Source organism: Phodopus roborovskii, unplaced genomic scaffold (assembly GCF_943737965.1).
Source record: "Phodopus roborovskii unplaced genomic scaffold, PHOROB, whole genome shotgun sequence".
Classification (NCBI taxonomy): domain Eukaryota; kingdom Metazoa; phylum Chordata; class Mammalia; order Rodentia; family Cricetidae; genus Phodopus; species Phodopus roborovskii.
The window spans coordinates 51441478-51457625 of NW_026126418.1; the positions used below are offsets into that span (position 1 = coordinate 51441478).

Sequence of the window (16148 nt, forward strand, 5' to 3'; positions counted from 1 at the left end):
CGTGAAACAGGCTAGGTCATGTTATGTAGCACAGGCTGACCTGACTGTAATCCTCCCAGATAACCCTGCTAGCTACAGGCATGCACCCATCTGGTGACAGTTACTGGAGAATTTAAAGATCTGGTGATATTAGCAAAATACCCTGATAAGAAGTTTGTAAAGTGAAGGAAAACAATGTGTTAGGAATTACTTAAAATGCTATGAAATACTGTATAAGCCAGTAAAGGTAAAGAAAATACTTACATTTGATTTTGGGCTGATATTTAATATTATATGGTGAAAAGTCGATACAATCAACCATGACAATAATAATTTGAGAGATCCTATCCAAGAACAACAAATCCTACGAAAGAATTTAAGTACCATAATTAGAAAATCTTATTACAGGAATAGTACTCAGTCAATACACACACACAATAATAAACATTTTTTTTTGTTATTTATGCTACAAATACATGATCATAAGTACTTCCCAGTGAGGTGTTCTATGGCAAACATTATTTACATCTTTACATTATCCAAAAAAAAAAAAAAAAAAAAAAAAAAAAAAAATAAGGCATATCCACCAATAAACTCTATTTGCTTGGGATCTATGCAAGGTATCTGCCATACTTCCATTTAACAACTCTCCCTCACTAGAGTGACAACTGAACTATGGAACTTGTTGGTTTGGAAAATAGGCACCTACATGAGGAAGTTCCAAGGGACTGAAACAAGATCTATCTATATCTACATATATCCAAGTCTTAAAAATTATATTAAACCCTGTGAATTCAAACACTATGAAAGAGCCGCTAATAAGCTCCTCTACCTTGTTTGCTCATCCTTAATTCAAAAGAAATAAAAGTAGGAACTAAAAATGTGGAGCAGCGAGGACAGAAAAGATATGTCTTTTCCCTCTAAAACTACTACTTCTTGGGGCATGCAGATTGTCTAACAAAGAAGGTACAGAGAAAAGTGGGATTCTTCACCAATGAGATGAACCATCAACCTTCATAAGGGTTACATGGAGTGAATGGGATTCAGTGCTCAGGATATCCAAACATATTCCATGACAAAGACAAGATGCCACAGTGGGAACAATAGCAAGCTCAACAAAGCCGTCTAAGCCAAAGAAATCAAGAATATTTATTTAGCATCATATCAGAATGTTGGTCCAAAATATGTGAGGATAAGGATTCAAACAAGTCTGTGCTTAATTAATTGAGTCACCGTTAAAATGTCCAAAAATCTAAAAAAGCCAGGTGGTGGTAGCCCATGTCTTTAATCCCAGCACAGAGGAGGCCAGCTTGTTCTACAGAGTACGCTCCAGGAGCTCCAGGACAGTCACAAAGCTACACAAAGAAACCTTGCTTCATAAAAACAATTATCTACTACTAAGAAGGCTGGTGAGTTGGCTCTGTGGGTAAAAGTGCTTACAACCAAAACTAACAATCTGAATTCAATGTTAAGATTCATAATGTAGAAAGAGAGAACTGACTCCCATAAGCTGTTCTGACTTCAAAAGGTGCACTGATTACACACACACACACACACACACACACACACACACACACACACACACACACACACACAATGAGAGAATAGTATAATAAAAGAAAAATCTAGTCAGTGTAGATGAGAACTACTAAGTGTCAAAGTTAAAAAAAAAAAAAAAAAGTTACAAATCAAGCAAAATGGCCAAGAACAGTAACAAAGGCTTGGAATGCCAAAGTTGAGTCCAGTCAGGGCTACAATATTTCCCTGCCTCAAAATACACAGAGCTGGGGGTGGGTGGTGGTTGGGGGAAGGGGTGGGTGGTGGCTGCATACACCTATAACCCAGCACTGTGGAGAACAGAGGCAAGAAAATAGCTTGGGCTTGCTGGCTGACAGTCAAACATTTAATTAGAAAGCCCCAAGCTTAGTAAGAGACCCTGTCTTAAGAGGATAAGACAGAATTATAGACCAAGATAGCCAATGTCCTCCTCTGACCTCTACAAGCACATAAGTATCACATTTTCATACACCGCCATCCCACACATATATCCTCACACCCAAAGAGAAGGGATCAAGGTGGCTCAGGAAAGGAAAGCAATTGCCACACAAATCTGACAACTTAAATTCAACCCCAGAACCTCTTGTGGAAAGAAAAGACCAACGTCCAAAAGTTGTTCTCTGGCCTCTACAAATATTACAACACAACTTTCCAAGTTCCCACCCTAATATCAATAGTAAATTTTAAAGTAATATTAATGGGAGATTAATTGAGGTCAGTTGGTATGGCAGAGTCCCTGCATTGCATGCATGAAGTCTGACAAAGTAAACCAGGTAGGGTAGGCCACACCTATAATCCCAGCAACTCAGCACTCAGGAGGAGGGGAGAAAAATCACAAGTTCAAATTTCAAACTTCCATAGTGCCCCAAGTTAATTCACAACACTAACAGACATGTGATCTCACAGTTCCCCATTCTTCAGACCCTCATCCCTATTACCAAGCTTCTATTCAACTAGCTACATATGGTAAGTCCCACACAAAAACAAAAAAGCCAAAGTCCAAGACATCCCATGCTTAAAAACAAATTCCATATTAATAAATACAAATAACAACCTGCAATGACTTCCAAAAAATAACAATGTTTTATTCTAACAGAATAAAACAAAGATGATTGAAGATGGGCTGTGGTGGCACATGCCTTTAATCCCAGCACCCCCAGGAGGCAGAGGCAGATAGATGGATCTGAGTTTAAGACCAGCCTGATCTACAGAGCTAGTTCCAGAACAGCCAAGGTGAACACAAAGAAACCCTGGGGGGATGGAGGGTGGGATAGTTCTAAAACCATAAAAGAAAGCATATTGAAAAGCTACAAGGAGGAAAATCCAAGTCTCAGACCTAATTATATCAGAAACCAAAAGTGCCTGGAAAGACATATCTCAAGTTCTGGAAATTTCTCCACTGTCAACAAAGACCATCATACCCAGCAAAATATAAAAAATTCAAAGAGCTGGATATGGTGGCATCATCTTTAGTCCCAGCATTAAGGAGACAGAAGTAGGAGGATTTATTCAGTGAGTGAAACTGCTATCACTCCTTCCTGAAATAAGAAGTAAATACTTTCATGATAAACACAGGTTAAAGGAATGTCTGACCACCAAGAGAGTCTATCAGTCTGAAGATAAGAATGACTATAACCCAAGGGGTTTCAGGGAATAAATAAGTACTTGGCTCAAAAGATTAGAAAAGGCCTTTCAAAAACCCAAAATGGACAGGCAGTGGTGGCACACGCCTTTAATCCCAGCACCCAGGAGTCAAAGGCAGGAGGAGCTCTGAATTTGAGTTCAGCCTGGTCTACAAAGCAAGTCCCAGGACAACCATGACTACACAAAGAAACCCTATCTCAAAGGGAGGGGGGGGGTTTAAGAGGGGTAGGAGATAAACATAAATCATTCAGTATCTCTGAACATCAAGAATCTCAATTCCTCAATAAAATGACAAGACTAGGCCCAGAGACATGACCCAGTGGTTAAGAACATGTGCAGCTCAGCTCTCCTAAAACAACCATGTGCAAGCTCATGACAATCTAACTACAGCTCCAGTTCTTCTGTGGGCAGTGGTGAACACACACAGTACAGATACAAGCAGGCAAGGCACCTACACACAAAACACCAACTCGCCTTTTCAAAATGAAAAACTTGAGTAGCACATGGTTGTTAGAAAATAGGATCCATTTCTGCTGCCTCCAAGAAACACACTTCGCCATCAAAGAAAGAAACCACTTTAAGGTAAAAGGAAGGAAAAGGGTATTCCAAACAAAAGGTTTTAGGAAGCAATCAAGTAATTTTAGTATCTGGCAAAATAGACTTCAAACCAAACAACTCAAATGAGTTAAGGTCATTTCATACAATACACCAAGAGAATATTACAATCTTAAGCATATGCACAAAAACAGGCATACCCAGTTTTAGAAATATTTTAGATGCAAATATCAGAGATCACCCCAACACAATGGAAACAACAGGTGACTTCAATACAAAATTTTCACGAATAGACAGGGCATCAAGACAAAAACTAAACAAAATATCAATTAGAGTTTAATGACACCACACAGCAAATGTATTCACTCTACAGATTGACATAAACACTGAATACACACACTTTTTAGCCGAGTCCATAGAACTTCCTCCAAAACTGACCACAAAGCAAGCTTCAACAGATAACAAAATTAAAATAACATCCTGCATTCTAAAGCTAGGTATCAATAGCAAAACTATAAAACATAAAAATTAAACAGGACTATCGAATGACAATTGAACTACTGAAGAAATTAAATTTCAAAAATTCCTAGAATTGAAGGAAAATAAAAACATAATACAACAAAATCTATGGGGCATAAAAAAGGCAATACTGTAAACTTCCTATATGACTAAGAGCTTAATATCAAAGTGTAAGATCATATCAATAAATTAATGATGCACCAGGGACCCAGGAAAAACAATAGCAATCCAAACCCAGAAATAAATAGGAAGGGATAATCAAAAATCAATTAACAACAATACCAAAAATCAACAAAAGGTGCTTTGAAAATATAAGCAAGATTGACCAATGTCAGCTGGGTAGAGTATGCCATTAATCCCAGAAATGGGACAGACAGAAAGAACAGAGTTATTGTATTGCTTTCTGCTTTCTGGTTGTATCTGGGGTGTACTTTACAAGGAGGTAATTTCATGCTCACACGAGAAGTTCTTGGAAAAAGTTCTTGGCTGGGGAAGTCATATAGCACAGGGATTCAGGCCTACTCACCAGAATGCCAAAGGTTGGAAACCTCAATGAAGAGGCAGAAGACAACATACTGGGGCTAGAGAGATGGCTCAGCCGTTAAAGGCTAGGCTCACAAACAAAAATGTAAGAACAGACTGAAGCTGTCAGCCCAAGCAAGTGCTGCACAAAAAGTCCCATTCAGCAGTCATATCCCTCTCTAATGGCCAAAGCCCATAAATAGTCTCTCTGCATGTCAGAACAGCTATGTAATTTTGACCCATTCAAAGGAGAAAAGCTGTTCAAGGTGCTTCCCTTTCCATGCCAACTACTTCAATCCAGTAAGTTCTACAAAGAAAGATGATCTCATAGCCTACAGCATAAAGGGGAAACAATCACAGCTCCATGCAGCCACACTCAGTAGATTGCATTCTCCTTATCATTTAGGGATTTTTAACTCAGACCTAACCAAGATTCATGCTTTGATGGACAGAATTTCAGAACTAGTCAATATAAAGGAGAGCTGTAGTACAAAGATATTTTAAGAAAAGTTTAGACTAGGGTCAAGATAAAGAGGCATCCCAAATTAAAAGCACTAGTATTTTCTGCATTAACTGAACCTCTTATACAGAAGCTTCAGTAAACTGGTAATTGTTTTAATGTTATCTCCAAATTTCAAAATATATACAGGGGGAACACTCACTGAAAGGACTTCATCTTCCAAACTGCACATTATTTTAGAAGAAAGTTCTTCACAGCACAAATTCTCTTCTGCTGTTGCCACCAAAGCAGCACAGCGTGCAAACGCCCTATACAATTCTGACCAAGTTTTAAGTAAAGTCTTCATAGTAGCCTAATAACAAAAAAGAAATTTGTTAAACTGACACCAACATAACCAAATATGTAACAGGAGTAATACATTAAGACTGAAAAGAATGAAACATTTAATGTGTCAGAGGAATCAGTTATTAATTCCCAATTAAATTCTATATGAACAGTATCAGAAATTATCAAAGGTCAAAAATCAAATACACCTCATTTCAGTGTCCTCCGCCTCCCCATATTCTTCCAACCCACATTAATTCAAGAAAAATTAGAGTTGATGATATTCATATTTAAAAATAGTATTTCCAGAAAGACACAAAATCCTTACATGAACAATATACATTCTTACCATGGGAAATGACTGAGCTGAAAAAATATGATTTATTGGTAAAGTCAATGCACCATAGATGGCACTAAAATTATGTTCTAAGGCATCACCTTGATTCACTTCATTGGTCTGAAATAAAAAAACATGGAGTTAGACAAATTACCATCTAATTCTAATTCTACCTGGTAATATAACTCATATAACAGATTCTCAGGGCTCTAAAACAGAAAAACAGATTTCTTTTAGTCTTCAGAACTTATTGTTGGAGATAAAAGTACATACAGCCCAGTGATTATCTGGAGATAAACTTTTTTCCCTTAGGCTTGACTCTACCACTTAGCAGCAGTTAATTAAAAAAAAAAAAAAAAAAAAAAAAAAAAACGTAATGAAAGATTTTAGTTTGCTGAGCAAGGATGTAGGAAAGGGGCATGAGAATAATTCTTGCAAGCGGAATATAAAAAATCATAAAGAATGGACATTGACATGGGAGGAAAGGACAAAAATTATGAGAACAAAGTAAGTTACTATGGTGATGTGGCTAGTTAGTGGTCATGCTAGGCTGATTCTGTTAAATAAGGTTAGTAACTGAATCAATCTCTTGTAAAAATAACTGAAGTCTCTTCCAGGTCTGGCCCACATCAAGGAAATGGGCCCCAACCCTGAACAGATGGTTCCAGATGAATGGTCCTGGCTGGGTCATACCTGACCAATGGACAGTCTGGGGTCTTTCTTTACCTGTCATCCTGTTGTTTTTCCTTTAAAGAATAGGTCACACCTGGGTGATCTCTCAAACATGAAATTATACTTTGTAATTATACTATGTATACCTTGTGCCCTATGCATGCATGCACTCTTTAAAAAGGGCTTGAACCCTCTGAGGGGTGTGCAGCTTTCCCCGAGATTGCTGTCACCCGAGTGCACTCATTCAATAAACACCTCTTGCTTGTTGCATTTGGGTGTGTCGTGGGGCTCTCCAATCTGTCCATCAGGATCCCAGAATTAGGGTCCAACAATAATTCTCTTGTTTACACCACCTAGTCATGTGAAATTATTGTTCTCAGAAACCTTCAGGAACAGAGAGAAAAGAAGGGGAAGAGAAAGAGAGGAGGGGGGAGAAAGAGAAACAGGGCCAGAGACCCTGAAATACACTAGGAAACAATCATGCTGATTATGTTGGTTTGAAAGAAAGTGGCCCCCAAGAGAGTGGCACTATTAGGAAATGTGGCTTTGTTGGAGTAGGTTTAGCCTCGTTGAAGTACATCACTATAGGGGTGGGCTTTGAGATCTTTTGTTCAAAATCCACTCAATGATACTGAGTCCACTTCCTGTTGCCTTCTAATCAAAATTTCACAAGCACCATGTCTGTCTGCTTACATATCACCATGCTGCCCACTATGATGGCAATAGACTAATCCTCTGAAACTAGAATCCACCCAAGTATAATGTTTTCCTTTATAAGGGCTGCTATGGTCATGGTGCCTCTTTATAGCAATAGAGGCCCTAAGATGTTAACTTTAAGTTCTGAAACAACCTTAATCTCCCAAACTACAAGTTATAATTCATACATGTAATCGCAGTATTTAGTAGACTGAGGCAGGAAGAGTTGGAGGCCAACCTAGGCTATTCTGAGTTCCAAGGAAAGATGTTATAGAGGGACATCATCTCAAGACAAAAACTGCAAACACACAGAACTCTCACAAAGGGCCTCTGCTACCATTCAAGGTGAAATTCTTAGAAATACAGTCTAATATCCTTCTAGAACAGTACTAGCTTAAGATTAAGAGACCAATTTTTGTGGTTTAAAAAAAAAAAATCTCCTGGAGCTTTTATTCCATGAGTTACTTGTATCAACCTAAAGAATACTCAAAAGCAAACAAAATAAACCAAAACAAATAACAAAAACACAAAAGTGAATTTGCATCCCATATTAATAATATTTAAAACTTTATTAACACTAAAATGTAAAAACTAATCAACTCTTAACAGATTTCAAGCTTCAGAAGGCTAAATATGGAGGCACGACGACTGGACACTATGCATGTAACCTATTAAAAGTAATTACAGGTCAGCACACTATGGTAAGCACACACTAAAAATTCCAGCTTTGGGAAGCTACAACATAAAATGAGCTTGGCTGCAACAGAGTAAGAGTTTGTTTCAAGGAGAAAACAAACCAAAGACTATCTTTTATTTTTCCCTACCTGGTACACTTCAATATAAGTATTCTAATTATCCAAATATTGGGAGGATGGGGCAGAAAGTCACAGGAGGCCAGCAGAGATTACACAGGAGATACTGACACAAACCCCCCCCCCAAAAAAAAAAAAATTTAAGAGAAAAGTACCCAACCCATAAATACACTTATCAATACAGATGCTGGTTTAATCAGCACTATTAGAAGAGAAGGAACTGTTGTTTGCCCTACACTACCTTCTTAACACTAAGGAAAATGGAATCAAATACACGATCAATCACAAACTGTTCATTTTTCTTTAAACTCAAACTTGTGATCTGTCTAAAGGGGGAGGGAGCACCTCATAGCCCTGAGGGAGCAGAGGCAGTAAGCTGTTCAGGCTGATGTACAAGTATGCTTTCTAAGTACCAGTCCAGGACTCTGGGAGGGAGGGAGGGATGGAGGGAGACATAGCACGCGTGTGCCTTACCTGATGGATCACATCAGTCAGGGGAGTGACTATAATACTCCACATTCTCCAGAGATGTTCCTTGTTTGCCAACTGCTTTGCATTCTGATTAATCACACTTAGTACAGAATCACTAAAAGCCAATGGTGAAGTTGGACCAGAAAGTACACAACCTACAAGTGTTTCTAGATTGAGAAAAAACCTTAAAAAATAGAAACAATTTTCAGAATAAGTATTTCTTCTAGAAATACATTATGTATTAGCAAAATTCTAAAACAGCTGAACACAAGAAATGAGTTTTTTATTATTATGGCCCTAGCCTCTAACACCACTACCAGCTTATCTCTAGTTCGTACTTCTGTACCACCACAACCTCCTTCCCCAACATAAAATATTAAAGTAAGAGAGAAAGAGAAAACCCTATGGTTAAGAGTACTTGTTCTTCCAGGAACCTGGGTTACCGTTCCCAGCCTCCACGCTGTCCCCATCCATGACTACACATTCAAGGGATTTGACACCCTCTTCTGGTCTTCAAAAGCATTAAGGCATACATAAGCTATAGACATGTGCAGGCAAAACACACACATAAAATCTTTTTTAAAAAAATTATGGTAAACCCCAGCATTACAGAATCTGACGCAAAAAGATCTACAATGAGCTGGATGGTGGTGGTACAAACCTTTAATCCCCACAGAGGAAGGCAGATCTCTGTGAGTTCAAAGCCTGCCTGGTCTACAAAGTGAGTTCCAGGACAGCTAGGGTTGCACAGAGAAACCCTATCTCAATAAATAAATCTATAATGAGATGGGCCTGGGCCACAAAGCCGCATCACAAAACACAAAATGATCAACTGAGTTTGGTGGCTTATTACCCATAATCTAGCACTTAGAAGTTGGAGGCAAAATTGCCAAAAGTTTGAGGCCAACCTGGACTGTATATAGAAAGGGTATCTAAATTACATAATCATCTTTCATGAGAAAAAAAAAAAAAAAATCAGGAAAAAAAAAAATCAGGCATGAGAGTAGATTAGTGTTCTATACAACTAGGCTAGACAGGGTTAAATAAAAATATGGTTTAAATATAAATGCCAACAAACAGACAAAAAGGCCATGGCAATACACTTTTGCTATCCTAGAAAAAGAAGGTAGAGAGAGAATTATCAATTCAAATCAATTACACAGCAATTCTAGGCCATCCTGAGACTCATGCCATGAACAGGATTTAAAATAAAAAACAAGGTACAAACTTACTTTTCATCTGCTACACCACATTCTACAAGATTGTTGTTGAAAATTAACTGAATTAAGAATAAAGCTGGAGTTCCCTAAAAAGTAAAGAAAAGGAAGTCACAATTTCCAGTAAAAAGAATAGTTTAAGACTTATTTAATGATTTATTTTGGCATGGAAACTTTAGCATTATTTAGTGTATGATAATAACAAGTTCATTTCTTAAGACTACATACCAAACCAGACACAGTGAGTGTCACATATTTGTAATCACAGCAACCAGTAGGGTGAAATGGAAGGAGTCTGAGTTCAAGCTCAGTATGGGATACCTAGGGAGACCCTTGTCTTCAAAACAAGTCAGGCATGTCCATAGCACTTAGGAAGCAGACGCATAGAGATATGTGAATTTAAGATTTAGTATCAAGAATGGTTTATAGATCAAGTCCTAGGCCAACTAGGGCTACATTTAAAAAAAAAAAAAAAGAGGCTAAACAGATGGCTCACTGGTTAAGATTGTGTTCTGCTCTTACAAAAGACAAAGCTCAGTTCCCAGTAACCACACCAGGTAAATCACAACCACCTTTAACTCCAACTCCTTGCCCTCTGAAATTACTGCACTCAAACATCCAAGCACAAAGACATAATTAAATAAAATGAATAGTAAATAAAATTAATATAAAAAAAATCAAATCCATCTATATGCTCTGATCATAGTTCTCGTGAGAAATCAAAGATGGTGAGGTGTCAGATAATAAACACACAGATACCCATGCTGGACTCACAATACCTGTTTCACACAACAAAGTATATGTCATATACTTACTATATTAGCATACTAAGCTTTCACATATTTTAGCAGTAGCCAGTAATTTTACTCCATGCAAACAGAAAACATTCTTTCTAGAGTCTACTATTCAATCCAGGAAAAGAAAAAATGTTCATCTACTGACATAGCACCATCTTAAATTTTTCACAGTAATCTACTATCTTGCATAGAAGTTTAACTTAATCAACCAAATCCAATTAATGGTCACATTAAGAACTCTAAGGGAGTTTGTTTCGCCAATCTTTATCATTATCACTACACTACATGTAAGATACTTGCATTAAGAATATCCATATTAGCAACCTGATATGCTGGTGAACCTAATACTTTCTGAGGAAGTCCTTTAACTGTAATTTCCATGAGGACCTAAGAAAGAAAGATTTTACAATAGTTAGCAATAAAAAAAAAAAAAAAAAAAAAACCTGTTACTCAGTAAAAACTTTATGTCATCTATATTTGACAATTTATCAGTAATACCACTCGTGATTCATTACATAAATTAACTAATACAGTGTGTGTGTGTGTATATATATATATATATATTCACATTACTTCTACCTTGTAAGTTTTTGTGTTACTATAAAAAGTAGCCACTAAATGAACAAATATCCATACTTTAACTGTTTTTCTAAAAATGAAACTTCACAGCTTTTTTTTTTTTACATCACAAGAAATTTTGCTGCTTTAATCTCAGAACACAGGAAGTAGAGGCATGTGGATCTGAGTTTGAGGCCAGCCTGGTCTACAGAGCAAGTTCCAGGATAAGCTCAAAAACTACAGAGGAAACCCTGTCTCAAAACACTATCCCCCATACACAAACATATACACCAGAAAGAAAACCAGAAAGAAAATTCTGCAATGACATACATACTAAACAGGCCTAGAAGCAAATACTTCAACAGCTTGCTAACTATAAATCAAATCTCAAGATTACAAATCCAGAGATATTTGAGTCTTCTAAACTGTTCTCCAAGTCTTCCTGTGCTTATTATTATATGAACTACAAGGTGTTAAGTATCAAAATAATTACCTTAGCAAATAAAATCCTATTTTGAACAAGATTTAAAAATACACTAAAGTTGACAGTATTAATTTGTGCCTTGTCCAGAGTGTTTGGCAAGCATAAACCCATTTAACTATTTAAACTACTACTAACTACACACTACATATACTAAGTTCAGACTGACAGGCCAAGAAAGCAATTAACTGCCCAAATTCTGCACTAGAGTTCCTGATACCATCTACTATGTTCCACCAGCACACTGTATTTAAGTAACAATATCATTTGTTCATTATGAAAATTAAATACTTATTTTCATTACTACTATTTAAGTTTAAAGCCTATTTAATACACAAGTGACAATGTGCTATTGTCACTAAGTACTCTGAACATTAAAATTTCTTCAGTTCAAGTTGCATGTCCTATTGCATTTTTTTTTGTATGAAGCTGATCCCTCTAACATTCTGCAGATGTTTGCAGCTACTGCTACAACTATTTACTATAAAATTTTCAAAGGACATTTGAATGACTTGGAATACAGCTAAACTACAAGCCAATATTCAGTATTATAAAGGTCTGTGCCAAACATATTTGAGCAAGTCAATATAAACTAAGTTTCAAAATGAGACCTTAATATATTTACCAGTGTTTTTGATACAGGAAATACTTCTGACTTCACTATGTTTTCCAAAGATTTTAGTAGGAGGGTCAAAACTTCAGAGCCTGATCTTTCTTTTCTGTTTCCTATCAAAGAGTACAAAAGGAAGCATATAATTCCAAACTTGTTTTTAGGTGAGCATATCTAAGAGTTAAGAAAATTAACTAAGTAACCATTTCTAGTTACACATAACACAAATAAGGCTTACATTTGCAAGTGCAAGTGAAGCACTGCACTTGTGCTTGCTATGAAGGCCACTTAGCAATGTAATACGCTTACCTGATTCAGTAACTGACTTCACCAAGCTAATTAGCTCTTTCCAGATAGCACTGACTACAGCATCTGTCAAGGAATAAGAACTTTTAAGATAGGGTTTAGAGCTGAGCATTGGTGGCTCATGCCTTTGATCCCAACATTCAGAAGGCAGAGAGAGGCAGGAAGATTTCTTTGAGTTTGAGGTGAGCCTGGTCTGTAGAGCGAGTGCCAGGACAGGCTCCAAAGTAACACAGAAACCCTATCTCAAGGAGAAAAAAGTTCAGTTCCTAGTACCCCATAAATCTTCAAGTACAGTTCCAAGGAAATCCGATGCCCTCTTATGCTCTACTTGAGCACCAGACACATTTGTAGTTCACACATACAGGCAAAATATTCATACATATATAACTCCAACAAAACCTAATCTTCTGTTCTTTACACTAATAGCAAACTGAGCACAAATTTGAATATTATGTCCTTATATTTATAAAACCACCATTACAAACTTTCTCTGGAGAAATTACACCTTTGTAAAAGGACATGTTAGCAATGGGCCTACCATATTACAAAGGATAAATGTTTTCGTTTTTTATCTGTATTTTCTATGCTGAATACCCCATCACTTTTGCAAAAAGGAAAGCAAAAAAGAAAGACACCAGAGCTGTGCCTGGTGTACACACACCACTCCTGCACTTAAGAGGCAGAGACAAGAGGACTACCACTCGTTTCAGGACAGGTGAGCTGCAAAGATGCTTTTCTCCAAAGAATGCAAATTTCCCCAGTCTAGACTACATGAACAAGCACACAGCCACACCCACAATACCCTTTTATTTAAAAAAACAAAACACAAAGAAGTGCAACGATATGGCTCAGCAAGCACTTACTGATGGTAAATCTGAAGCCTGAGTTTGACACTAAGATACCACACAGGGGAAGGAAAGAACTTTTAAAGTTGTTCTCTGTCCTCCATGTTAATGCCTGAATAGACACATACATGCACAATGGGTGAAAATATATGCTTCATTTTACAAACAACTAAGAAGTGTTTTTATTTTATCTACTTATTTTTGGGTGACAGGCTCTAGGTTTGAAAACTGGGTCAGTCCCAAATGAGTAATCTTTGTCTCCGTTTCTAAAGTGCTCAGATCGTGTTTGCCACCATAACATACACATATATGTTTTGAAGCAAGGTCTTGTGCGGTCCAGGGCAGCCTCCAACTTTTAGCAATCCTCCTGTTGCCTTACCATCCCTAATACAGGTATTACAAAGGTAAACCACAATGCCTGGCTTTACATTTCTTGCATTCATTTCTTTTAGGCCATGAACATAAATTTAAATGCAGATACTAAAGCCACAGAGCCTAGGCTTGAATCAGATCTACCAGTCCCTATATGATTTTATGCATTGATTGTCTCTTAGTACAATCCAATTTCTTTTCTTGTGTAGCCTTGTTTTCTGAACATGCTACACAGACAATGTAGACAGGCATTAAATATCAGAGACTGGCCTGCCTCTGCCTCCCCAATGCTGCCAGTCACTCCTATCTCCCTATTTAGAAAGGTTTAGCACAAGTGACTTCAAAGAAATACTACAAACTTTTGGTGCACAATCTGGTCAATGAGTTAACACCAAGTAAATATTTGTTTTTTGCCTATTAATTGAGAAAGGGTTTTTGTGTGTAGCCCAGACTGGCCTTGAACTCAGAGATGCACCTAATTCTGCCTCCTGAGTGCTGGGATTAAAGGCATGTGCCACACCACCCAGCAATATTTGCTTTATGGTTCTTTAAAGGGCTGGTGACTGCTTCCAACCGCGATAACCTAAACTCCCAGGACCCACACAGTGAAAAATGTAAGCCCCAAAATATCCTGACATCCCCATGTCCTATGGCACATGTATGATCACACACAAACTACATAAATGCTTAAAAATAAATAAACTTTTTGTATTAAAAATTTTCCTAAACTTACCAGAAGCATCTCTGCCAACTGCAACAAAGCTATCATGAACAGCAGTGATAAGTGTATGTGCATGCTTGGAAAAAAAAGAAGGGCTGCTGATTAGGGGGTGTTCCAGTGGCTCTAAAAGGGAAACCAAGACAAGAAGTTAAGATTTATAAAGCAAATTTCTCAAGAAAACAAAAAAAAAAAAAAAGTATCTAAAAACTTTTTACTTAAAAGATTTAAATTCACTTCACACACAAGTTTATCCCTATTATTGAGATGTTGTGTAAAACAGAGGCCTCTCCTCCATACAGTAAATTTCAAAAACAAATACCTAGGCTCAGTACAAGCTTGTGTTGCTTAGCAAAATTCAAGACTTCTGGACCCAACAAAAAATGAAGCATCATTTCCAGTCCCAAAAGCTGAATGGAAGGGATTGAAGCCATTCCACCTATATTTGAACTCGTGTTCATGCGTGGAGTTGTGGGGACTCCATAAGGAGAAGCACCTTTAAAAGAGAAAGATCCATTTATTCAAGTTATAGTTCCTATCTGAATATCTTTAAAGACATGATATAAATTTCTCAGACATTAATACACACCCTGAAATTACCAAGCCTTTCTGTTCCAAGATTTTCTGTAAAAAATCTAAAATGCTGAAAAAGGCTAATAGAGTAATGACAAATAATTGCTTCTGAATGCTGTTAAGACCCATTTTCCATACTAGCACGTAAGTCTAGTCATTCTGAGTTGCTTATTGGCAATCAATTCAAGTAGCATGAAAGGAGCTGGGTTTTATTTGTACACACTTGCAGTCTGAACATTTGGAGCATGAGGAGTTGTCAGTTCAAAGCAATCTTGGTCAAGAGAGTGAGTTCCAGGCTAGCCACAACTACATAGTTGTCTAATACACAAGTTCAACTCAGTCTAACAATAGATGACCACTGTCTCAAATAATTAAATAAAAATAAAATAAAATAAAATCTATCTAGGCTACATACATAGTGAAAGCTAGCAACAAAGCAAGATTAAGAAACTGAAAATCAAAACTTTTTTCCCCACCACTGATAATAATCCAGTTAAAATTATCAATACCAAAGAAAAGAATATAGATAGGAATACATTTGAGGTATGGCCTCTAATCCCAATATTTGACAAGTACACATTCAGGAATTCAGGACTAGTCTACATTATGGGATTCTGTCTCAAAATCAAAAGCAAAATAAAAAGAACTTTTTACTTAAAGGACCTAGTCTCCAAAGAGCGACTACTCCTTCAAAGACTTTTCAAAAGAAAAGGAAGCAAATCTTTCACCTTTATGTCCAGGAGTCAGTGGACTTAAGCCAGGAGAAGTAGACCCTCTAGATGAATTGCATTGCTGGGAAGCAATACTATCAACACTTATTGTACTCTGAATCAGAGGCACACAAACCTAATAGATGAAAAAGAAACAGCAATAATTCCATTGTAAAATGGTTAAAAAAGAAATTTTATAAGATTTTTGTTTTTGTTTTAAAGACATGGTTTCTCTGTGTATCCCTGGGTGTCTATTGACCAGGCTGACCATGAACTCAGGGATCCACCTGACTCTTGAATGCTGGGATTAAAGGTGTGTACCACCACCACCCAGCAAGATAATGTATTTCTTCAAGAAGCAATCTTAATTCTTCTGACACAGAGGTAGATCAGGCCAATTAAAAACTTAAGAT

General features: G+C 37.1%; 1 protein-coding gene across 1 annotated transcript in view; it reads right to left on the minus strand.

Annotated features, from left to right (window-relative positions):
* The window catches only part of Rif1 (replication timing regulatory factor 1), a 53778-nt gene that overhangs the window by 22531 nt on the left and 15099 nt on the right, over window positions 1-16148 (minus strand). Inside the window, exons 11-21 of the mRNA XM_051184715.1 lie at window positions 15754-15871; window positions 14775-14948; window positions 14468-14578; window positions 12521-12583; window positions 12227-12327; window positions 10863-10949; window positions 9781-9854; window positions 8552-8732; window positions 5910-6017; window positions 5439-5588; window positions 244-343 (exon numbers count right to left, since the gene is read on the minus strand). Coding sequence (XP_051040672.1) covers window positions 244-343; window positions 5439-5588; window positions 5910-6017; window positions 8552-8732; window positions 9781-9854; window positions 10863-10949; window positions 12227-12327; window positions 12521-12583; window positions 14468-14578; window positions 14775-14948; window positions 15754-15871 — 1267 coding nt within the window. The remainder of the gene's footprint in view (window positions 1-243; window positions 344-5438; window positions 5589-5909; window positions 6018-8551; window positions 8733-9780; window positions 9855-10862; window positions 10950-12226; window positions 12328-12520; window positions 12584-14467; window positions 14579-14774; window positions 14949-15753; window positions 15872-16148) is intronic.